At 51.3% G+C, this 25,030-nt stretch overlaps 1 protein-coding gene across 6 annotated transcripts in view; it reads left to right on the plus strand.

The window, feature by feature from the left end:
• Positions 1 to 25,030, plus strand: part of PHF20 (PHD finger protein 20) — a 93,814-nt gene that overhangs the window by 26,842 nt on the left and 41,942 nt on the right. For 5 of the 6 annotated variants that reach the window (XM_044298336.1, XM_044298340.1, XM_044298338.1 and 2 more), the window contains exons 2-8: positions 4,640 to 4,756; positions 4,859 to 5,030; positions 6,031 to 6,115; positions 6,721 to 6,800; positions 10,847 to 11,219; positions 22,199 to 22,300; positions 24,737 to 24,949. In XM_044298336.1, coding sequence (XP_044154271.1) covers positions 4,674 to 4,756; positions 4,859 to 5,030; positions 6,031 to 6,115; positions 6,721 to 6,800; positions 10,847 to 11,219; positions 22,199 to 22,300; positions 24,737 to 24,949 — 1,108 coding nt within the window. In that variant the 5' untranslated portion in view covers positions 4,640 to 4,673. Of the gene's footprint in view, positions 1 to 4,639; positions 4,757 to 4,858; positions 5,031 to 6,030; positions 6,116 to 6,720; positions 6,801 to 10,846; positions 11,220 to 22,198; positions 22,301 to 24,736; positions 24,950 to 25,030 lie in introns of those variants that run through there. The other variant, XM_044298339.1, reaches the window with a different exon arrangement.

Consider the following 25,030-nt stretch of genomic DNA (forward strand, 5'->3'; position numbering starts at 1 on the left):
ATAATACAATCTTCAGAACATCAATCCCAAGCCCGAACTTCTGTGAAGAAGTTCGGGTTTGGGTACCAAACATGCGCGATTTTTCTCACGCGAGTGCAACGCATGACAATGTTTTGCACTTGCGCAGAAAAAATCGCGCATTTTCCCGCAACGCACACGGCTCTTATCCGGGCAAAAAAACTCACGCCCGTGTGAAAGAGGCCTAAGACCTCATGCACGCGGCTGTTGGGCGGCCATGGTCATATTGCGGCCCACAAACTGGCTGGCTCCCTGAATCCCAGTATGCTCTTGTGATTTGCAGCCCGTTACATGACTGCATAATGGCCAGGTGGGGTGAGAGGCAGAGAGATTTGGGTTTGCTAAATGTATGTGTAGTGTCCCACTAGGTAAATGTGGGCACTACACAAGGGTCAATTGGGCCACGTTGTCGTCCTACTCCTAAGGGACAGTGACAGTATATTTAACCGTCCATTTTAATGTATTTTGTATACGCTTTTGTGTATTGTCCCCCTGTGATATGTGCAGCAGGCCTATTGGGGTGTAGTGTAGCATCCTAGACACTAGAGGGAGATAGAGAGCCCCTAGTATAAATGTTCAGGCCCAGACAGGGAGGAGTTAGTCTGTAGTCGGGAGTCTGTGGAGACAGAAGTGAGAAGGCACCAGCCAGAGACAAGCTGAGGGCCTCCTCTGGACATGCAGCTAGACAGTCCAGGCTTCTAGTTGCCACCAGGAGGCTAGTGAAGGAGCCTGCCTGAAGTTTCCTGAGCCTATGTTTAGCTCAGAAGATTAACCCCAAGAGAAGAGTTTGTGTAAAGCAAGGATAAATACAGGAGGAAGATTTCTACCAAGGATAAAGCCAGACAGGAGTTTAAATGAACAGTGTACACTATTTCTGAGGAGAAGGTACAGCCTGATCTGAGTGTGTTGCTGTTGCCATCTGAGTATCTTGCAAGGAACAGTATACCTGCCATTATTGTGAAAGCCTGCCTGTGAAGGGAACCTGCTATATGGAACTGTATTGACACCCAACTGTACAAAGTTGAACTGTTTCACCAGTAAAGAAAAGTTTGGTTCACCATACCATCGTGTTTCTCATTTACTACAACTATAAATCTGTGTGCCACCGTTACAGGCACTGGCGTCACGAACCTTAAAGGGACCTTGCCCTAGGCACATTAAATACCTTCAACATCCAGGGCACCTCATCCACAATCAGGCCTGGTCCCTAAATACAGAATGTGCCCCAGAGGTCTCCTGTGCCAGCCTCTCCTTCACTGCCGTACGCCTGCCCAGGATTTTCCTACAAAAACTGAGTAACCCTCGCTTGCCCGTTGACCTCACAATCGCAATACCCTGCGGGTCTGGCTACTGCATATGTCCTATGAAAGATACTCTTTTGGCAAAAGTTTATAGTACAGCACAATAATATATCTGCCGTGGTTTAAATGTATTTTTCTATCCAAAATTGATGCTCTGAACATAAACGTTTCTGTCCTGGTGATGTTTTGCACAGAAATCAGACCGACACTTTCTTTTTGTAACACAGCTGCACAAGGACTAGCAAGTGGAGCTAATCCGTGGTTTTCTTTGCAAAATCCCTTAGCATGATGCCATCCAATTTAAGTGAATCGGATGGAGGAGTTGTAATCACTCTGCTCGCTGCTGCAATGTCGACGGCGAGCAGCTACACCGTGAAGAGAACACAGCGCTAATACGAGAGCTGCAATCTCGTCCAACAGCTAATTGGTTGCTGGCAGTTGGGGCCCTGCTGATCTGATATTGATGACCTATCTGATGACTGATGGGTCATTACTAGTAGGGGTGCACCGAAATGAAAATTCTGGTCCGAAACCGAAAATTCAGGATACCCCTTGACCGAAACCGAAACTGCCTTTTTGCCCAAATACTTTTAAAAGACCCCCCACCCCATAACAGTGCCATCCACAGACCCCCACCCACCCCATAACAGTGCCATCCACAGACCCCCCCCACCTCATAACAGTGCCATCCACAGACCCCCACCCACCCCATAACAGTGCCATCCACAGACCCCCCCCACCCCATAACAGTGCCATCCACAGACCCCCCCCACCTCATAACAGTGCCATCCACAGACCCCCCCACCTCATAACAGTGCCATCCACAGACCCCCACCCACCCCATAACAGTGCCATCCACAGACCCCCACCCACCCCATAACAGTGCCATCCACAGACCCCCACCCACCCATAACAGTGCCATCCACAGACCCCCCCCCCACCTCATAACAGTGCCATCCACAGACCCCCACCCACCCCATAACAGTGCCATCCACAGACCCCCACCCACCCCATAACAGTGCCATCCACAGACCCCCACCCACCCCATAACAGTGCCATCCACAGACCCCCACCCACCCCATAACAGTGCCATCCACAGACCCCCACCCACCCCATAACAGTGCCATCCACAGACCCCCACCCACCCCATAACAGTGCCATCCACAGACCCCCACCCACCCCATAACAGTGCCATCCACAGACCCCCATTGTACAATTAATAGATTAATAGAAAATAGCGGGGAGGAACTGGGAGGAGGAGCTGGGTGCCGGTGCGTTCACTGTTCTCCGGCCCCCAGCTCCAGTAGTTATAAAATGTTGTACAATTAATAAGAAATCTATTCATTTGGCCCCCCTCTGCAGTATTACATTCAATACAGCCACATCCTACTCACAGGGCTGTCATCTTAATGCTGGCCGGCCGGGCAGAGGAGCGGCAGCGTCACAACTGACGTCATGTGCCCGGCCTACTTTCTGAATGAAGGAGGCGGCGCAGGCATGTGACGTCAGTCGTGATGCTGCCGCTCGTCTGCCCGGCCGGCCAGCACAGCCCTGTGAGTAGGATGTGGCTGTATTGAATGTAATACTGCAGAGGGGGGCCAAATGAATAGAATGCTTATTAATTGTACAACATTTTATAACTACTGGAGCTGGGGGCCGGAGCACAGTGAACGCACCGGCCCCCAGCTCCTCCCCGCTATTTCCGGCCGATATGTAAAAATATCGGCAGAAACAGATTAGGTGCATTCTCGGCCGATATTTTCGGCCGCCGAAATTTCGGTGCACCCCTAGTCATTAGTATAGGAAAAACTGAGAATACCTTTAATCATTGAGATCTGTACATGTGGGCGTGTTTGTCAAAGGCAGATGCCACAGGATTCAAAGTTTGTTCAAATTTGGGTTTATTTTGATCCAGAACAAAAACTGTAAATCCACAGGAATCTAAACCAAAATAAAGCACCTGCTAACTAAACAGCAGTTTTCCTCACCTATTCGCTCAGCTAACACAGGACATCAGGTGTTACACAGCCAGCAGTTAATACAGCTTTCAGGCTCTGATGACGAATGAGGCTTTTGGGGTGTATTTATTCCCACCCAGTAATGAGATTACCTTGGAGGGAGGGAAAGTGGTGTACAGTAGGGAATGGCAAGTCCTACTGCCAACACCTTTCTCAGTTCAGTAAATGTCAACTTAGTCCCTCAGTAAACTCCACTTTGCTGAAACAACCTAGCTTTCTGGATTCTTGTTACCTGGCCCATCTGAGCATTCTGTACACACCCCTTCCAGTACTTTACTAGCCACTGTTTTGCAGCGTACGGATTCATTATTCAGTACCCTTGTTTAACTCCCTTTCAGATGTTACCTAAACAATGTCATGGATTTTCAGTGTGCTCTTCTCAGTAAGTACGAGATTCTGAATCTAGAGCAGAGCCTGGCGGACACACATATATACCATTGCTGAGCAATGGAAATTTTAATTTTTTTCAGATTTGGGGTCCATTCACACGTCCGTGAATGTGTCCACACACGTTCTGCAATTCTGTTGAACGGGTGCGGACCCATTCATTCTCTATGGGGATGGAATGGATGCGGAGAGCACACTATGTGCTCTCCGCATCAGCATTTCTGGAGCGCGGCCCCAAACTTCCAGTCCGCAGCTCCGCAAGAAAATAGAGCATGTTTTAGGCAGTTCTATGGGGGGTGCCGGTCAGGTGTATTGCAGATCCGGAATGCACTACGGATGTGTGAATGGACACTTAAAGGGGTTGTCCGAGTTCAGGGCTGAACCTGGACAGCCCTCCATTTTCACCCAGGCAGCCCCCCTGACATGAGCATCGGAGCAGTTCATGCTCCGATGCTCTCCTTTGCCCTGCGCTAAATTGCACAGGGCAAAGGCATTTTTCTGAGTTCCGGTGACGTACCGGGCTCTCTATGGGGCTGACAGGAACCCCGGTGACGTCACCGGCACTGATGGGCGGGATTTGGCTCTGCTCTAGCCAGTAAAACGGCTAGGGCAGAGCTAAAGCCCGCCCCTCAGAGCCGGTGACGTCACCGAACACACTGCTGGGCGGAAATTACCGCCCGGCAGTGTGTTATTGAAAACACAAGAGCCCGTGCCCTGCGCGATCTAGCGCAGGGCACTGGAGCGCATCGGAGCATGTGATGCTCCGATGCTAGGCTCAGGGGGGCTGCCGGGGTGAAAATAAGGGATGTCCGGGTTCAGCTCTGAACCCGGACAACCCCTTTAACCCTTTTGGGTGTATGGAGGTAATGGAGAATCCCTTCTGAGCTAAACATCTACTGTATCTATGCTTTTCAGGCTTGAATGGCTTTAGTAGAGGACAGTGTGTACGATGACGAAGCACCCACCGAACCGTAGAGGGATCTCCTTTGAAGTTGGAGCACAACTGGAAGCGCGTGATCGACTGAAGAAATGGTATGCCTTGTTACACTTAACACTACAAACGTCACTATTGAAAATACTATTACATCTTTGTAAGCTTTACAATATTTAAGTAAATGGGGGTTTTGCTGCTAGGTATGCCGCACACATTGAAGAAATAGATTATGAAGAAGGCAAAGTGCTGATCCATTTTAAACGGTGGAATCACAGATATGATGAATGGTTTTGCTGGGACAGTCCTTACCTTCGTCCTTTAGAAAAGATCCAGCTAAGGCGGGAAGGCTTGGTAGAAGACGAGCCCACTGTGGTAATTACAATTTCTATTTTTGTGTCGCATTTTCTGGATTGTTTTTCTGTTGAAGTTGGTACCCCCTGGATGTCATTTTATTCAAGTTTATAGGAGGAATAACAGTGGAACAGAAATTAAAATATTTAATAACACAGGGTGGGTCAGGGGACCGGACCAGTCATCTTTAAAGGGGTTTTCCAGTTACTATAAATATAACTTGTTTTAGACTAATTCATCAGTAATTACCTAATATAATGTAAATGTCACATTTACCGTTCAGTAGTTATAAAAGTAGTTTTCCTCCTTTGCTACCTACTGTGTTTCCTGATAAATTACCATGACATTGACCTGTAGTTCTAAACCTCTTTGTGGTCGAGCATGCTCAGTGTGTTGCTATCAGTTCTCTAGCTAAATGTCTTCTGAAACAAAGGGAGTGTTGGGCTCCATTCACACGTCCGCAATTCTGTTCCGCATTTTGTGGAACGGAATTGCGGACCCATTCATTCCTATGGGGCCACACAATGTGCTGCTCGGATCCGGAAATGCGGACCCGCACTTCCAGGTCTGCAAAATGCAGAACGCACATTGCCGGTGTCCGTGTTTTGCGTGTGAATGGACCCTTTGTGTGCTGGTCATTACTGAGTAGAGGGGGCGTGACTGGCTGCCTGATACAGTCCATCGATCAACAGCAACACTCACAGCAGGAAAGCTAGGGATTGTGGGGATTGTAGTCTGAAGTTTTGTGAGGGAAGTTCAGGCGCCATGATACTGTGTGTTGCAGGGTCACACAGGAGCTAGACAAATGGATTGCAAGGTAAATTGAAGCTCTGGTTTTATGTATAGATATGGGTTCTGGTTGTGTCACAGCTTGCAGCCTTAATGCAGGTTTTTAAAAATTGAGTTACTTTACCGGAATACCCCTTTAAGATGCCATGATTTTATTTTTTTATATTTTTATTTTTTCTCTGAATTATTCTTACTAAATTTAATTAATCTGTATGCTTTGTTCTCCTGGTAGGTTTTCCGTGTAAATGAACAAGTCTTGGCTTGTTGGTCCGATTGCCGATTTTATCCAGCAAAAATAACATCTGTCAACAAAGATGGTAAGAATTATTTAATGAAATGTTATTTTTCAGGCAGTAATTCACCGGCATAGCTTAAAGGGGTTGTACAGCCAGTACATATTGGTGACTTATTCTTACGATAGTAATATCTGATCAGTGGTTGTCCCACTCCCAACACCCCTGCCTGTCAGCTGCTCTCAGAGCGAGGCGGCTCTCATGCGAGCACTAATTCCTTTTCAATATTACACTGGGTGTAGTCTCGTCAGCACAGTACAATTACAAGTGCTTGTTTCATTCACTTGAATGGGACGAGCGCTTGTAATTGTGCTGCTGCAAGTGAGATGACACTCGGTGTAATCTTGAAGAGGAAGCTGTGCTTTAACGAGAACTGGCTCTAATCCAAACAGCTGTTTAGCGAGGGTGCTGGGTCTGACCCACCCACAATCAGATATTCATGACCTATATTGAGGATAGGTCACCAATATGTACAGGCTGCACAACCGATTTACGATTGTTGGTGTGCAGTATATACTTATCTACAGTTTAATGCCCCCAAGTTCTATGCGGTTTGCATCTGTATGTAAGAAATATTAATCTAACTTGCATTATTATGAATTTAAAATATTGTTTCCTCTTTATATTAGGCACTTACACTGTGAAGTTTTTTGATGGTGTTATTCAGACAGTTAAAAATATTCATGTGAAAGCCTTTTCCAAAGAACAGGTAAGTGACTGGGGACTGTTGTGTGGGCACTGATTTAAGTTGGCTCTGCATTTCTAATCCCCCCCCCCGCCCGCCCGCACAGGTCAGCTAGTATGTCCACAATGCCCTCATAGACGTCAATAGTCCTAGTAGTCACAGGTCCTCGTGACTACTGTAAAGCATGTCCATGCTAAAAAGGACCTATCATCGCTTCTGACATCTGTTTTAGTAACAACTTTTATTTCCAATGAAATGGCGGTACTGGATGATCTTTTCATATAACTGTATGTTGTGCTGTTCCTCTATTCTTACTAGAAGTTTGATTTGGGGATGTGTACCTGCACAGTCAACACTGTCCAATCTTCTATGGCAGTGGTACCCACACTAGCGTTAATGTTTTCCGGTATTGAATTCGGTCATAGGGGCTCAACGCATCAGTTTTGCCCTAATGCATTCTGAATGGAAAGCAATCCGTTCAGTATGCATCAGGATGTCTTCCGTTTCGTCCCTTTTACGGTATTTGGCCGGAGCAAATACCACAGCATGCTGCTGTATTTTCTCCAGCCAAAATTCCGGAACATTTGCCGGATCCGGCATTAATTTCCATTGAAGTGTATTAATGCCGAATCTGGTACTAAGTGTTCAGGAAATTGCCTGCATTGATGCATGCGCAGGCCTTTAAAGAAATGTGAAAAATTAAATACCGGATTTGTTTTTCTGGATGACACTAGAGAGACTGATCTGGTATTTCAATGCATTTGTCAGACGGATCCGGATCCAGAAACAAATGATATCGGTTTGCATACAGATTTACGGATCCGGCAGGCAGTTTCGGCAACTGAACTGCCTGCCAGATCCTCAGAATGCTAGTGTGAAAGTAGCCTAACACAGTTGGCAATTCATTCATAAACTTGTTAGGAATAAGGGGGACAATCAAACATGAAGTCATAAGAAGAGAAGCTCCAAAATGGTAATTTAATTCGGAATACAATTTACTAAAATGGACCTGTTCGAGAGGGTCCTTTATGATAGCAACCCTGGCTAGATGGCTTTCCCCATAATAATGTACAGAAGATGGAATAAAAAAAAAAAGCTACCGGCATAAATTTCAAATTGAATAAAAGATGTTGTATTATTTGGTTCCAATAAAAAAAAAAAAGAAATTATATAAAAAATTTGATTTTAATACTGATGACCAATTCTCTGAATAGGTCATCAGTATCTGATTGGTGGGGGTCCAACACCCGAGACTGACGCTGATCAGCTGTTTGAGAAGGCAGAGGCACTCCTGTGGGTGCCGTTACCTTCTCACAGCTCACAATGCATAGCACCAAACATAGTATAACGGCCATTCTTGCAATCGCGCTAAGCCCCATTAATTTGAATGAGGCTGAGCTGCTCCTAGGCCACGTGATCGACGAACTTGGTCTAGTAAAATCGGAGAGAAGACCATGGTGCACTGGTGCCTTCTTGAACAGCTGATTTGCAGGGGTCCCTGGTGTCGTGCCCCAATGATCAGATACTGATGACCTATCCTGAGGATGGGTCATCAGTAAAAAAAAATCTTAAAACCCCTTTAACTTTATTCTACAGGTCAGTAGGAATACAGCGATGCCAAATATTTTTGCACATTATCTAACAAAATATGAAATCCTTTTTTGTTGCACTACTTTATTTTTATTTCTGTTGTAAATCCATCATTGCGGTGTCCCCCCCCCCCCCCTCTATTTCAATATTAAAGACAGAAATACCCCTTTAAATGTGAAACCAGGCTCTATTTATTTTCTTCTTTTTCTTTCTTTCGTGAACATAATCTTGTCAATGGAAAATGATGTTGCGCTGCACTGATCACATAATTGCTTGGCTGTTTTGCATTAAATAGTGGAGTCACTTAGCCAAATGACTTCTGAGGATAAAGCGTCATTGCAGTATCATTATAGTCATAACCTATGTAATATTCATAGGCTTACTCACATCATCTTACTGATTAAGTCTAAAGTCTGATACTGCTTTCTTCTGGTGTTTTCATTAATGATTTCCTATACGTTGCACTATATCTAGAGGAAAATACCATATGGTTGTATTACATTGCTGTATTCACATTTTTACAATATAAGGCCTCATGCACACGGACGTTTTTTTTCACGGTCCGCAAAACGGGGTTCCGTTGGTCCGTGATCCGTGACCGTTTTTCCGTCCGTGGGTCTTCCTTGATTTTTGGAGGATCCACGGACATGAAAAAAAGTCATTTTGGTGTCCGCCTGGCCGTGCGGAGCCAAACGGATCCGTCCTGAATTACAATGCAAGTCAATGGGGACGGATCCGTTTGATGTTGACACAATATGGTGCCATTTCAAACGGATCCGTCCCCATTGACTTTCAATGTAAAGTCTGGAGTTCTGTTATACCATCGGATTGGAGTTTTCTCCAATCCGATGGTATATTTTAACTTGTAGCGTCCCCATCACCATGGGAACGCCTCTATGTTAGAATATACTGTCGGATATGAGCTACATCGTGAAACTCATTTCCGACAGTATATTCTAACACAGAGGCGTTCCCATGGTGATGGAGACGCTTCAGGTTAGAATATAAAAAAAAACTGTGTACATGACTGTCCCCTGCTGCCTGGCAGGTGCTGCCAGGCAGCAGGGGGCAGACCCCCCCCCCCCCCCTGTTTTTAACTCATTGGTGGCCAGTGGGCCCCCCCTCCCCTGTTGTTAACACGTTGGTGGCCAGCCCCCCCTCCCTCCCTCCCTCTATTGTAATAATAGCATTGGGGCCAGTGTGCGCGCCCCCCCAACCCCCCCCCCCTCCCTCCCTCTATTGTAATAATAGCATTGGGGCCAGTGTGCGCGCCCCCCCAACCCCCCCCCCCCCCTCCCTCCCTCTATTGTAATAATAGCATTGGGGCCAGTGTGCCCCCCCCTAACCCCCCCCCCCCCGCCCCCCCGATCATCGGTGGCAGCGGAGTAGAAGATTCATACTTACCTGGCTGCTGGCTGCTGCGATCTCTGTGTCCGGCCGGGAGCTCCTCCTACTGGTAAGTGACAGGTCTGTGCGGCGCATTGCTGTCACTTACCAGTAGGAGGAGCTCCCGGCCGGACGCAGACATCGCAGCAGCCAGCAGCCAGGTAAGTATGAAAATCTTCTACTCCGCTGCCACCGATGATGATTACAATAGAGGGAGGGAGGGGGGGGGGTTGGGGGGGTGCGCACACTGGCCCCAATGTATTAAAACAATAGAGGGAGGGAGGGGGGGTTGGGGGGGCGCGCGCACACTGGCCCCAATGTATTAAAACGAGGGAGGGAGGGAGGGGGGTGCGCACACTGGCCACCAACGAGTTAACAACAGGGGAGGGGGGGGGGCCGCACAATGATATTCAAACTGGGGAGGGGGGGGGAGTCTGCCCCCTGCTGCCTGGCAGCCCTGATCTCTTACAGGGGTATATGATGGGGTTAATTGTACTATCATATCCCCCTGTAAGAGATCGGGTGCTGCCAGGCAGCAGGGGGCAGTCTTGTATACAGTTTGTAGTGTATTCTAACTAGAAGCGTCCCATCACCATGGGAACGCTTCTGTGTTAGAATATACTGTCGGATCTGAGTTTTCACGAAGTGAAAACTCAGCTCTGAAAAAGCTTTTATGCAGACGGATCTTCGGATCCGTCTGTATGAAACTAAAACCTACGGCCACGGATCACGGACACGGATGCCAATCTTGTGTGCATCCGTGTTCTTTCACGGACCCATTGACTTGAATGGGCCCGTGAACCGTTGGCCGTGAAAAAAATAGGACAGGTCATATTTTTTTCACGGCCAGGAAACACGGCTCACGGATGCGGCTGCCAAACGGTGCATTTTCCGATTTTTCCACGGACCCATTGAAAGTCAATGGGTCCGTGAAAAAAAAACGGAAAACGGCACAACGGCCACGGATGCACACAACGGTCGTGTGCATGAGGCCTAAAGGGAACAATGTAGCTTTTGTCGAGTCATTTGCCAGCGGTAAAGCTGTCCTGTGAAATGACTGCAGGTGTCCTTACTGTATGGGTACTTTCTTTTAGGCCAGTGCTGCTCGCCCAAAGCACAGAGAGCGGCCCACAGAAAACACTACACCGTCTGATAAACACAGAGGTAAATTCAGAGAACAGAGGAAAAGCTCAGAGAACACAACCATAGAAAAAGAGAAATCGCAGACAACAGAAAAGAGAGCTGTGCAGTCCGATAAAGAGAAGAAGCCTGCGCCCTGTGAAAAGAGCAAAGTTCCTGCTGTAAAAAATGAGAAGGAGGATAAAGAAAATATATCCGAGAATGACAGGGACTCCTCTGCTGAGACCCGCCCAGAGGAGAGAGGTGGGCACAATGACAGCTTGAAAGTACCACTTGAAAATGGAGAACGGAGGAGGAAACGTGATCGTTCATCCTCACTAACATCTGGTAGGTTATCGTTTCTGTGAGATAAAGCCTGGTTTTATATTGTAGCCTTGATTTAATTCATATTTGTAAAACCACTAAACCAAGAGTTATAAAAGAAGTTTTCATTAGGCTACTTTCAGACTGACATTCAGAAATCTGGCTAGTTCTGGCAGCGGTTTTGGTCCGGTTGATTCTCTGCGTATTCGACCGGATATCTGCCAATTGCCATTATAGTTAATGGGGCCGGCGGGCATTCAGGCAACGTAGGGCAGTGCCAGATCCAGAGTTCCAGCAGGCTGTTGCCTGCCAGATCTGTGGACGCTAGTTTTTCTGAGACTTAATACGGTTGACCTATCCTCTGGGTCTGAAATCCAGGAGCCTTGCTAATCGGCTATTTGGGAAAGCACCTCCTGTGAGCCACGTAGCCTTCTCCATGCTCGCCAAGCACAGCACTGTATATTGTATAGCGACTGTGCCCCATTCACTTCTATGGGGCTGAGCTGTACCTAGGCCATGTGACCAATGAACAGCTTTGTGACTGGACTGCCATTGTTGCAAGTTTTTCTCTTAACCACCTAAATGTTTTGCCCTGCTTGAGCAGAAGTGGGATTGGCGGGGGGTGGGACTGCTGATAGGTAGCAGCTAGAAGCATGGGCCTGGTCCTTTTTGAAAGCTGCCATTTCAAATTGAGTCGGGAATAATCACAGGTAAAACCTTCTTTTATTTTAACTTTCAACAATATAATCGGTACTGACCCACATAATGTATTTTTATCACACAGTAAACGCTGTAAATAAACTCCTGCTGTTTTTTTGGGGGGGGGGGGCGGTTCCCCCTTAAAATAAAATGTTATTTAAAATACCGTATTTTTCGCCCTATAAGACGCACTTTTTCCCCCCCAAAATTGTGGGGGGAAAGGCAGTGCGTCTTATATGGAGAATACTTGACTTTGTATACCGCCGACCGCATGCTGCGCAGCGCGGTGGCGGGTGTATTAGTGGGCATGGATGAGGGATGAGGGGCCGGCATCCAGGTCTGTAACTACAGCGGGCCCGGTGCAGTCACTGTATTCTGCTACACCGGGCCCGCTCACTGTAGGAATCCTAACTGCAGGCAATGCTAACAGTCTTTTATCCAGCCTGTACTTACGATACTAACTTTCCGGCAGGCAGCGGGCAGGAGGCTGAACTGGTGGGCGGGCGCTTACAACGTAACTCACTATGTCACGCGCCGGCTCCGCCCACTTTATGAATGAAGAAGGGAGAGCCGGCGCGTGACATAGTGAGTTACGTTGTAAGCGCCCGCCCACCAGTTCAGCCTCCTGCCCGCTGCCTGCCGGAAAGTTAGTATCGTAAGTACAGGCTGGATAAAAGACTGTTAGCATTGCCTGCAGTTAGGATTCCTACAGTGAGCGGGCCCGGTGTAGCAGAATACAGTGACTGCATCGGGCCCGCTGTAATTACAGAGCTGGATGCCGGCCCCTCATCCCTATTGGGGGTCATTCTATGGATAGCACTGTTATGGGGGTCTGTGGACACATAGCGTAAAATGCTATTTATGTGTCATCAACAGATCCCCCATAACAGTGCCATCCACAGTGCCCAACATAACCGTGCCATCCACGGTGCCCAACATAACCGTGCCATCCACGGTGCCCAACATAACCGTGCCATTCCACGGTGCCCAACATAACCGTGCCTTCCACGGTGCCCAACATAACCGTGCCTTCCACGGTGCCCAACATAACCGTGCCTTCCACGGTGCCCAACATAACCGTGCCTTCCACGGTGCCCAACATAACCGTGCCTTCCACGGTGCCCAACATAACCGTGCCTTCCACGGTGCCCAACATAACCGTGCCTTCCACGGTGCCCAACATAACCGTGCCTTCCACGGTGCCCAACATAACCTGCCTTCCACGGTGCCCAACAAACCGTGCCTTCCACGGTGCCCACATAACCGTGCCTTCCACGGTGCCCACATAACCGTGCCTTCCACGGTGCCCACATAACCGTGCCTTCCACGGTGCCCAACATAACCGTGCCTTCCACGGTGCCCACATAACCGTGCCTTCCACGGTGCCCAACATAACCGTGCCTTCCACGGTGCCCAACATAACCGTGCCTTCCACGGTGCCCAACATAACCGTGCCTTCCACGGTGCCCAACATAACCGTGCCTTCCACGGTGCCCAACATAACCGTGCCTTCCACGGTGCCCAACATAACCGTGCCTTCCACGGTGCCCAACATAACCGTGCCTTCCACGGTGCCCAACATAACCGTGCCTTCCACGGTGGCCCAACATAACCGTGCCTTCCACGGTGCCCAACATAACCGTGCCTTCCACGGTGCCCAACATAACCGTGCCTTCCACGGTGCCCAACATAACCGTGCCTTCCACGGTGCCCAACATAACCGTGCCTTCCACGGTGCCCAACATAACCGTGCCTTCCACGGTGCCCAACATAACCGTGCCTTCCACGGTGCCCAACATAACCGTGCCTTCCACGGTGCCCAACATAACCGTGCCTTCCACGGTGCCCAACATAACCGTAGCCTTCCACGGTGCCCAACATAACCGTGCCTTCCACGGTGCCCAACATAACCGTGCCTTCCACGGTGCCCAACATAACCGTGCCTTCCACGGTGCCCAACATAACCGTGCCTTCCACGGTGCCCAACATAACCGTGCCTTCCACGGTGCCCAACATAACCGTGCCTTCCACGGTGCCCAACATAACCGTGCTTCCCGGTGCCCAACATAACCGTGCCTTCCACGGTGCCCAACATAACCGTGCCTTCCACGGTGCCCCAACATAACCGTGCCTTCCACGGTGCCCAACATAACCGTGCCTTCCACGGTGCCCCAACATAACCGTGCCTTCCACGGTGCCCAACTAACCGTGCCTTCCACGGTCCCAACATAACCGTGCCTTCCACGGTGCCCAACATAACCGTGCCTTCCACGGTGCCCAACATAACCGTGCCTTCCACGGTGCCCAACATAACCGTGCCTTCCACGGTGCCCAACATAACCGTGCCTTCCACGGTGCCCAACATAACCGTGCCTTCCACGGTGCCCAACAAACCGTGCCTTCCACGGTGCCCAACATAACCGTGCTTCCACGGTGCCCAACATAACCGTGCCTTCCACGGTGCCCAACATAACCGTGCCTTCCACGGTGCCCAACATAAACCGTGCCTTCCACGGTGCCCAACATAACCGTGCCTTCCACGGTGCCCAACATAACCGTGCCTTCCACGGTGCCCAACATAACCGTGCCTTCCACGGTGCCCAACATAACCGTGCCTTCCACGGTGCCCAACATAACCGTGCCTTCCACGGTGCCCAACATAACCGTGCCTTCCACGGTGCCCAACATAACCGTGCCTTCCACGGTGCCCAACATAACCGTGCCTTCCACGGTGCCCAACATAACCGTGCCTTCCACGGTGCCCAACATAACCGTGCCTTCCACGGTGCCCAACATAACCGTGCCTTCCACGGTGCCCAACATAACCGTGCCTTCCACGGTGCCCAACATAACCGTGCCTTCCACGGTGCCCAACATAACCGTGCCTTCCACGGTGCCCAACATAACCGTGCCTTCCACGGTGCCCAACATAACCGTGGCCTTCCCGGTGCCCAACATAACCGTGCCTTCCACGGTGCCCAACATAACCGTGCCTTCCACGGTGCCCAACATAACCGTGCCTTCCACGGTGCCCAACATAACCGTGCCTTCCACGGTGCCCAACATAACCGTGCCTTCCACGGTGCCCAACATAACCGTGCCTTCCACGGTGCCCAACATAACCGTGCCTTCCACGGTGCCCAACATAACCGTGCCTTCCACGGTGCCCACATAACCGTGCCTTCCACGGTGCCCAACATAACCGTGCCTTCCACGGTGCCCAACATAACCGTGCCTTCCACGGTGCCCAACATAACCGTGGCCTTCCACGGTGCCCAACATAACCGTGCCTTCCACGGTGCCCAACATAACCGTGCCTTCCACGGTGCCCAACATAACCGTGCCTTCCACGGTGCCCAACATAACCGTGCCTTCCACGGTGCCCAACATAACCGTGCCTTCCACGGTGCCCAACATAACCGTGCCTTCCACGGTGCCCAACATAACCGTGCCTTCCACGGTGCCCAACATAACCGTGCCTTCCACGGTGCCCAACATAACCGTGCCTTCCACGGTGCCCAACATAACCGTGCCTTCCACGGTGCCCAACATAACCGTGCCTTCCACGGTGCCCAACATAACCGTGCCTTCCACGGTGCCCAACATAACCGTGCCTTCCACGGTGCCCAACATAACCGTGCCTTCCACGGTGCCCAACATAACCGTGCCTTCCACGGTGCCCAACATAACCGTGCCTTCCACGGTGCCCAACATAACCGTGCCTTCCACGGTGCCCAACATAACCGTGCCTTCCACGGTGCCCAACATAACCGTGCCTTCCACGGTGCCCAACATAACCGTGCCTTCCACGGTGCCCAACATAACCGTGCCTTCCACGGTGCCCAACATAACCGTGCCTTCCACGGTGCCCAACATAACCGTGCCTTCCACGGTGCCCAACATAACCGTGCCTTCCACGGTGCCCAACATAACCGTGCCTTCCACGGTGCCCAACATAACCGTGCCTTCCACGGTGCCCAACATAACCGTGCCTTCCACGGTGCCCAACATAACCGTGCCTTCCACGGTGCCCAACATAACCGTGCCTTCCACGGTGCCCAACATAACCGTGCCTTCCACGGTGCCCAACATAACCGTGCCTTCCACGGTGCCCAACATAACCGTGCCTTCCACGGTGCCCAACATAACCGTGCCTTCCACGGTGCCCAACATAACCGTGCCTTCCACGGTGCCCAACATAACCGTGCCTTCCACGGTGCCCAACATAACCGTGCCTTCCACGGTGCCCAACATAACCGTGCCTTCCACGGTGCCCAACATAACCGTGCCTTCCACGTGCCCAACATAACCGTGCCTTCCACGGTGCCCAACATAACCCGTGCCTTCCACGGTGCCCAACATAACCGTGCCTTCCACGGTGCCCAACATAACCGTGCCTTCCACGGTGCCCACATAACCGTGCCTTCCACGGTGCCCAACATAACCGTGGCCTTCCACGTGGCCCAACATAACCGTGCCTTCCACGGTGCCCAACATAACCGTGCCTTCCACGGTGCCCACTAACCGTGCCTTCCACGGTGCCCAACATAACCGTGCCTTCCACGGTGCCCAACATAACCGTGCCTTCCACGGTGCCAACATAACCGTGCTTCCACGGTGCCCAACATAACCGTGCCTTCCACGGTGCCCAACATAACCGTGCCTTCCACGGTGCCCAACATAACCGTGCCTTCCACGGTGCCCACATAACCGTGCCTTCCACGTGCCCAACATACCGTGCCTTCCACGGTGCCCAACATAACCGTGCCTTCCACGGTGCCCAACATAACCGTGCCTTCCACGGTGCCCAACATAACCGTGCCTTCCACGGTGCCCAACATAACCGTGCCTTCCACGGTGCCCAACATAACCGTGCCTTCCACGGTGCCCAACATAACCGTGCCTTCCACGGTGCCCACATAACCGTGCCTTCCACGGTGCCCAACATAACCGTGCCTTCCACGGTGCCCAACATAACCGTGCCTTCCACGGTGCCCAACATAACCGTGCCTTCCACGGTGCCCAACATAACCGTGCCTTCCACGGTGCCCAACATAACCGTGCCTTCCACGGTGCCCAACATAACCGTGCCTCCACGGTGCCCAACATAACCGTGCCTTCCACGGTGCCCAACATAACCGTGCCTTCCACGGTGCCCAACATAACCGTGCCTTCCACGGTGCCCAACATAACCGTGCCTTCCACGGTGCCCAACATAACCGTGCCTTCCACTGTGCCCAACATAACCGTGCCTTCCACGGTGCCCAACATAACCGTGCCTTCCACGGTGCCCAACATAACCGTGCCTTCCACGGTGCCCAACATAACCGTGCCTTCCACGGTGCCCACATAACCGTGCCTTCCACGGTGCCCAACATAACCGTGCCTTCCACGGTGCCCAACATAACCGTGCCTTCCACGGTGCCCAACATAACCGTGCCTTCCACGGTGCCCAACATAACCGGGCCTTCCACGTGCCCACATAACCGTGCCTTCCACGGTGCCCACATAACCGTGCCTTCCACGGTGCCCAAACATAACCGTGCCTTCCACGGTGCCCAACATAACCGTGCCTTCCACGGTGCCCAACATAACCGTGCCTTCCACGGTGCCCAACATAACCGTGCCTTCCACGGTGCCCAACATAACCGTGCCTTCCACGGTGCCCAACATAACCGTGCTTCCACGGTGCCCACATAACCGTGCCTTCCACGGTGCCCAACATAACCGTGCCTTCCACGGTGCCCAACATAACCGTGCCTTCCACGGTGCCCAACATAACCGTGCCTTCCACGGTGCCCAACATAACCGTGCCTTCCACGGTGCCCAACATAACCGTGCCTTCCACGGTGCCCAACATAACCGTGCCTTCCACGGTGCCCAACATAACCGTGCCTTCCACGGTGCCCAACATAACCGTGCCTTCCACGGTGCCCAACATAACCGTGCCTTCCACGGTGCCCAACATAACCGTGCCTTCCACGGTGCCCAACATAACCGTGCCTTCCACGGTGCCCAACATAACCGTGCCTTCCACGGTGCCCAACATAACCGTGCCTTCCACGGTGCCCAACATAACCGTGCCTTCCACGGTGCCCAACATAACCGTGCCTTCCACGGTGCCCAAACCTAACCGTGCCTTCCACGGTGCCCAACATAACCGTGCCTTCCACGGTGCCAACATAACCGTGCCTTCCACGGTGCCCAACTCAACCGTGCCTTCCACGGTGCCCAACATAACCGTGCCTTCCACGGTGCCCAACATAACCGTGCCTTCCACGGTGCCCAACATAACCGTGCCTTCCACGGTGCCCAACATAACCGTGCCTTCCACGGTGCCCAACATAACCGTGCCTTCCACGGTGCCCAACATAACCGTGCCTTCCACGGTGCCCAACATAACCGTTGCCTTCCACGGTGCCCAAATAAACCGTGCCTTCCACGGTGCCCAACATAACCGTGCCTTCCACGGTGCCCAACATAACCGTGCCTTCCACGGTGCCCAACCATAACCGTGCCTTCCACGGTGCCCAACATAACCGTGCCTTCCACGGTGCCAACATAAAACCGTGCCTTCCACGGTGCCCAACATAACCGTGCCTTCCACGGTGCCCAACATAACGTGCCTTCCACGGTGCCCAACATAACCGTGCCTTCCACGGTGCCAACATAACCGTGCCTTCCACGGTGCCCAACATAACCGTGCCTTCCACGGTGCCCCAACATAACCGTGCCTTCCACGGTGCCCCCCCCCCCTCCCGGTGCCCAACATAACCGTGCCTTCCACGGTGCCCAACATAACCGTCGCCTTCCACGGTGCCCAACATAACCGTGCCTCCACGGTGCCCAACATAAACCGTGCCTTCACGGTGCCCAACATAACCGTGCCTTCCACGGTGCCCAACATAACCGTGCCTTCCACGGTGCCCAACATAACCGTGCCTTCCACGGTGCCCAACATAACCGTGCCTTCCACGGTGCCCAACATAACCGTTGCCTTCCACGGTGCCCAACATAACCGTGCCTTCCACGGTGCCCAACATAACCGTGCCTTCCACGGTGCCCAACATAACCGTTGCCTTCCACGGTGCCCAACATAACCGTGCCTTCCACGGTGCCCAACATAACCGTGGCCTTCCACGGTGCCCAAAACCGTGCCTTCACGGTGCCCAACATAACCGTGCCTTCCACGGTGCCCAACATAACCGTGCCTTCCACGGTGCCCAACATAACCGTGCCTTCACGGTTGCCCCAACATAAACCGGGCCTTCCACGGTGCCCAACATAACCGTGCCTTCCCACGGTGCCCAACATAACCCGTGCCTTCCACGGTGCCCAACATAACCGTGCCTTCCACGGTGCCCAACATAACCGTGCCTTCCACGGTGCCCAACATAACCGTGCCTTCCACGGTGCCCACATAACCGTGCCTTCCACGGTGCCCAACATAACCGTGCCTTCCACGGTGCCCAACATAACCGTGCCTTCCACGGTGCCCAACATAACCGTGCCTTCCACGGTGCCCAACATAACCGTGCCTTCCACGGTGCCCAACATAACCGTGCCTTCCACGGTGCCCAACATAACCGTGCCTTCCACGGTGCCCAACATAACCGTGCCTTCCACGGTGCCCAACATAACCGTGCCTTCCACGGTGCCCAACATAACCGTGCCTTCCACGGTGCCCAACATAACCGTGCCTTCCACGGTGCCCAACATAACCGTGCCTTCCACGGTGCCCAACATAACCGTGCCTTCCACGGTGCCCAACATAACCGTGCCTTCCACGGTGCCCAACATAACCGTGCCTTCCACGGTGCCCAACATAACCGTGCCTTCCACGGTGCCCAACATAACCGTGCCTTCCACGGTGCCCAACATAACCGTGCCTTCCACGGTGCCCAACATAACCGTGCCTTCCACGGTGCCCAACATAACCGTAGCCTTCCACGGTGCCCAACATAACCGTGCCTTCCACGGTGCCCAACATAACCGTGCCTTCCACGGTGCCCAACATAACCGTGCCTTCCACGGTGCCCAACATAACCGTGCTCCACGGTGCCCAACATACCGTGCCTTCCACGGTGCCCAACATAACCGTGCCTTCCACGGTGCCCAACATAACCGTGCCTTCCACGGTGCCCAACATAACCGTGCCTTCCACGGTGCCCAACATAACCGTGCCTTCCACGGTGCCCAACATAACCGTGCCTTCCACGGTGCCCAACATAACGGTGCCTTCCACGGTGCCAACATAACGGTGCCTTCCACGGTGCCCAACATAACGGTGCCTTCCACGGTGCCCAACATAACGGTGCCTTCCACGGTGCCCAAACATAACGGTGCCTTCCACGGTGCCCAACATAACGGTGCCTTCCACGGTGCCCAACATAACGGTGCCTTCCACGGTGCCCAACATAACGGTGCCTTCCACGGTGCCCAACATAACGGTGCCTTCCACGGTGCCCAACATAACCGTGCCTTCCACGGTGCCCAACATAACGCCTCATGCACACGACCGTATTTTTTAACGTCCCGCAAAACATGGTTCCGTTGTACCGTGATCCGTGCCCGTTTTTTCTTCCGTGGGTCTGCCGTGATTTTTGGAGGATCCACGGACATGAAAAATGAAATAAAATTCTAAGTCAAGTTTGCCATTGAAATGATAGGAAAAAACGGACACGGATCACGGACACGGATGACAATCTTGGGTGCATCCGTGATTTTCACGGACCCATTGACTTGAATGGGCCCGTGAACCGTTGGCCGTGAAAAAAATAGGACAGGTCATATTTTTTTCACGGCCTAGAAACACGGGTCACGGGCACGGTGTAAAAACGGTGCACAAGCCGAGTTTTCAACGGCCCCATTGAAAGTCAATGGAGCCGCAGAAAAAAAGGAAAACGGCACAACGGCCACGGGTGCACACAACGGTCGTGTGCATGAGGCCTAACCGTGCCATCCACGGTGCCCAACATAACACCATTAGGCACACCTTTTGGTTCAAATTTTATTTTATTTTTTCCTCCTTAAAAACCTAGGTGCGTCTTATGGGCCGGTGCGTCTTATAGGGCGAAAAATACGGTATATTCCTAAAACGAAAATTATAATACAACTAATCCCCCAAAATGAAAACTTTATTTTTATTTTTTTTCTACACTTATAACTGCTGGTGCAGAAAGGGTGAAAATATTATTGGTCCTTAAGGCCTAAAATTAATTATTCCTTTAAGGGGTTAAAAATGCAGTTGTGTCCCCTGAGTTCTGCGCCCACAATACTTACTGCAGACGTACTAAAAATCTACAATAAATGTCAATTTTTGTGAAGGTTTTAACCAATTTTAATCTGACTGTTAGGAGGTTAAAGGGGTTTTCCAGGACTTAGAGGTTGATGACCCGCCCTTGAATGGGAGCTGAGTAGCAGTGTCCCAGTACTGCTGCTACACTGACTGCGCAATACAGCTGATTGGAGGTGCTTGTTGTCAGACACCCAAAAATGTGATATTGATGACTCTACTGAGCATAGACAATCAATATCCAAGCCCTGGAAAACCCCTTTTTAATATATATATATATTTTTTTTTTCCAGTTTGCATCGCTCCTATCTTCCGTTCTGGGCTGTGGTTACATGAACTTATTTCCTGTCATATCATGAGCAACAGTGGCAGTGATTGGATAGATATGTAACTAGCGAGGTGGGAGAAGCTATAAACTAGGTTGACGTTGTTAGGGGCGGTGTTGGAGCGGTGGCAAAGAAGTGCATCAATGGTTTGTTGGATACAGCAACAAAGTTCTACATACAGGATAGAAACAAACAGGAGGGCACTTGTAACTTAGTGGCCCTGGAAAACAACACATAGGTGGCTCTATATTGTAGGCAGGGACAACAGACCGCCCCGGCAGAACAAAATACTGCTGCAGTATTCAAAGGCTCCTGTGGCCTCCGGCCGTATGCATAAGTACTGGATACTCCTAGCACGATCTAATTCTGAAAGCATCAGATCGTTATGTACCAGGTCGGTGCCTATGAGACCGGCTCGGGCAGCCCCCTGGACGTCAGCCTACCGTAAAGGCCAGACTCCTTCTGGAGGTGCTTATCTACCTGACTGAAAAAACACTTGTTTCAATCCAGCTGCTCTATCCTTTTCTCCCATGACAGCAGATATCAAGAGGGACCTGTAAGCATTAGATGGCTGGCCTGTATGTTTATTGCCAGCTTTACATGTATGTCTATACAGTATTGCATGCTTACATCTGTTCGCACTAAGTAGATGAAATGCTCATCTGTTAACATGTTATTGACAGATCCAGGTTCACAAACTCTTCAGCCAGTGACGTTGGAACTAAGAAGAAGAAAGATCTCCATAGCATCAGAAACTCATACCAAACGTCCACGCCTGGAAAAAAGTTAGTAAGCCTCACGTACTGGTGCACTACACTAACACAACCAGTTCAGGTTGGTAAGAAGCTGGTTGTAGTGGTAGTCAGTGGATTTACTGACCAGCTGTCTAGAAAGTCTCATTACCACCACTTACCGTATTTTTCGCCCCATAAGACACACTTTTTCTTCCCCCAAAATGGGGGAGAAATGCCCCTGCGTCTTATGGGGCGAATGCTGCCACTTTTACATCGCAAGCTGCGATGTATGAGCAGAGCGGGGACTCGGGGAGGGACTGGGAGGAGCTGGGGGCCGGCAATAGCGGCGGGGCGGTGCAGTCAGTGTAGTATAGCGCCGCTCCGGTATGCTAATATAAGATCTCAAATTGTAGTAATAGTTATTAAACTTGCCCCCCAACTGCTATTACTACCTTACCTCCTAATCGCTGCTGTAGAATTCAGGCCAGGCGGGCGGGCGGCAGCGTAACTCGTGTCACGTGCCTGCGCCGCCTACTCTATGAATGAAGTAGGCGGCGCAGGCAAGTGACGTCAGTGAGACGCGCCGGCCGTCCTGCCTGCCTGCCTGCCTGATTTCTACAGCAGCGATTAGGATGAAAGGTAGTAATAGGAGTTGGGGGGCATGTTTAATATCTATTAATGCAATATGACAACTTATATTTTGTGCTGGCGGCGGGCGGGAGGAGGGGGTAGGTTGGGGTTGGTTCGGATTGCGATCTGTGGATGGCACTGTTACAGGGGGGGGGGATCTGTGAATGGCACTGTTATGGGCTGGGGGGGTCTGTGCATGGCACATATATAACAGTGCCACCCACAGACCCCCCCCCCCCCCCCCAGCCCATAACAGTGCCATCCACAGATCCCCCCTGTAACAGTGCCATCCACAGATCCCCCCCCTGTAACAGTGCCATCCACAGATCCCCCCCCCCTGTAACAGTGCCATCCACAGATCCCCCCCCCCCCGTAACAGTGCCCCACAGATCCCCCCGTAACAGTGCCATCCACAGATCCCCCCCCGTAACAGTGCCATCCACAGATCCCCCCCCCCGTAACAGTGCCATCCACAGATCCCCCCCCCCCCGTAACAGTGCCATCCACAGATCCCCCCCCCTGTAACAGTGCCATCCACAGATCCCCCCCCTGTAACAGTGCCATCCACAGATCCCCCCCCTGTAACAGTGCCATCCACAGATCCCCCCCTGTAACAGTGCCATCCACAGATCCCCCCCTGTAACAGTGCCATCCACAGATCCCCCCCTGTAACAGTGCCATCCACAGATCCCCCCCTGTAACAGTGCCATCCACAGATCCCCCCCGTAACAGTGCCATCCACAGATCCCCCCCCCTGTAACAGTGCCATCCACAGATCCCCCCCCCTGTAACAGTGCCATCCACAGATCCCCCCCCCTGTAACAGTGCCATCCACAGATCCCCCCTGTAACAGTGCCATCCACAGACCCCCCCCCCCCGTAACAGTGCAAGCCACAGATCCCCCCATAACAGTGTCCGTATCCACAGATCCCCCCATAACAGTGTCCGTCATCCACAGATCCCCCCATAACAGTGTCCGTCATCCACAGATCCCCCATAACAGTGTCCGTCATCCACAGATCCCCCCATAACAGTGTCCGTCATCCACAGATCCCCCCCATAACAGTGTCCGTCATCCACAGATCCCCCCCCATAACAGTGTCCGTCATCCACAGATCCCCCCCCATAACAGTGTCCGTCATCCACAGATCCCCCCCCATAACAGTGTCCGTCATCCACAGATCCCCCCCCATAACAGTGTCCGTCATCCACAGATCCCCCCCCCATAACAGTGTCCGTCATCCACAGATCCCCCCCCCATAACAGTGTCCGTCATCCACAGATCCCCCCCCCATAACAGTGTCCGTCATCCACAGATCCCCCCCCCATAACAGTGTCCGTCATCCACAGATCCCCCCCCCATAACAGTGTCAGTCATCCACAGATCCCCAGTAATAGTGCCATCCACAGACCACCATTAGTTCCAAACCCACCAAACACCTTTTGGCTAAAAAATTTTTTTTTTCTTATTTTCCTCCCCAAAAACCTAGGTGCGTCTTATGGGCCGGTGCGTCTTATAGGGCGAAAAATACGGTATATACTTGTGAATATTAACCCATAGTACTAAGAAATTGGTACAAATAAGAACCCTCGTGGTTCAATTAATCTTTAAAGGAGTGTTCTGCTGAGTGACCTTTATGGCATCCCAGAAGTGGAACTCCCACCCATCAGGAAAATAAGGGACCCTTTTACAGTGATCAGGCATCCTATTTAGCCATAATTGTCTCATTAAAATGCCCTGTTAACTTGTGTAAATGCTAATCTGTATTTCTCATTCAACAACTTTACAATGGGTTAAAAACATGTATAATTCATACTCTTTACTTGAATATTGACGATATTATATAAATCTTCTAGAAAAGAATGTTTCTACCGCTACATCTGTGGGAACTGAAAATGTGTCGGATGGAGAACAGCCTCGTGCGGAGAGTGAGAACGAAAAGGATCCTAAAGCAGAGCATCTCTTCCCCAGCAAAAGTCAGGAGGACCTTACTGGTCTGGATGTTCCAGCAGAACCTGCACCAGAGAAGGAACTTGTGCGTCAAAATGGTCCAGCCTTGGAACAAGAAGGTGTGGTTTTCTGAGATTTTTATTTATTTAATTAAACATATTAATATATTTGTGTAAATTGAGTCTAACTTCCCTCCTCCT

Source organism: Bufo gargarizans, chromosome 6 (assembly GCF_014858855.1).
Source record: "Bufo gargarizans isolate SCDJY-AF-19 chromosome 6, ASM1485885v1, whole genome shotgun sequence".
In the NCBI taxonomy this organism is placed as follows: domain Eukaryota; kingdom Metazoa; phylum Chordata; class Amphibia; order Anura; family Bufonidae; genus Bufo; species Bufo gargarizans.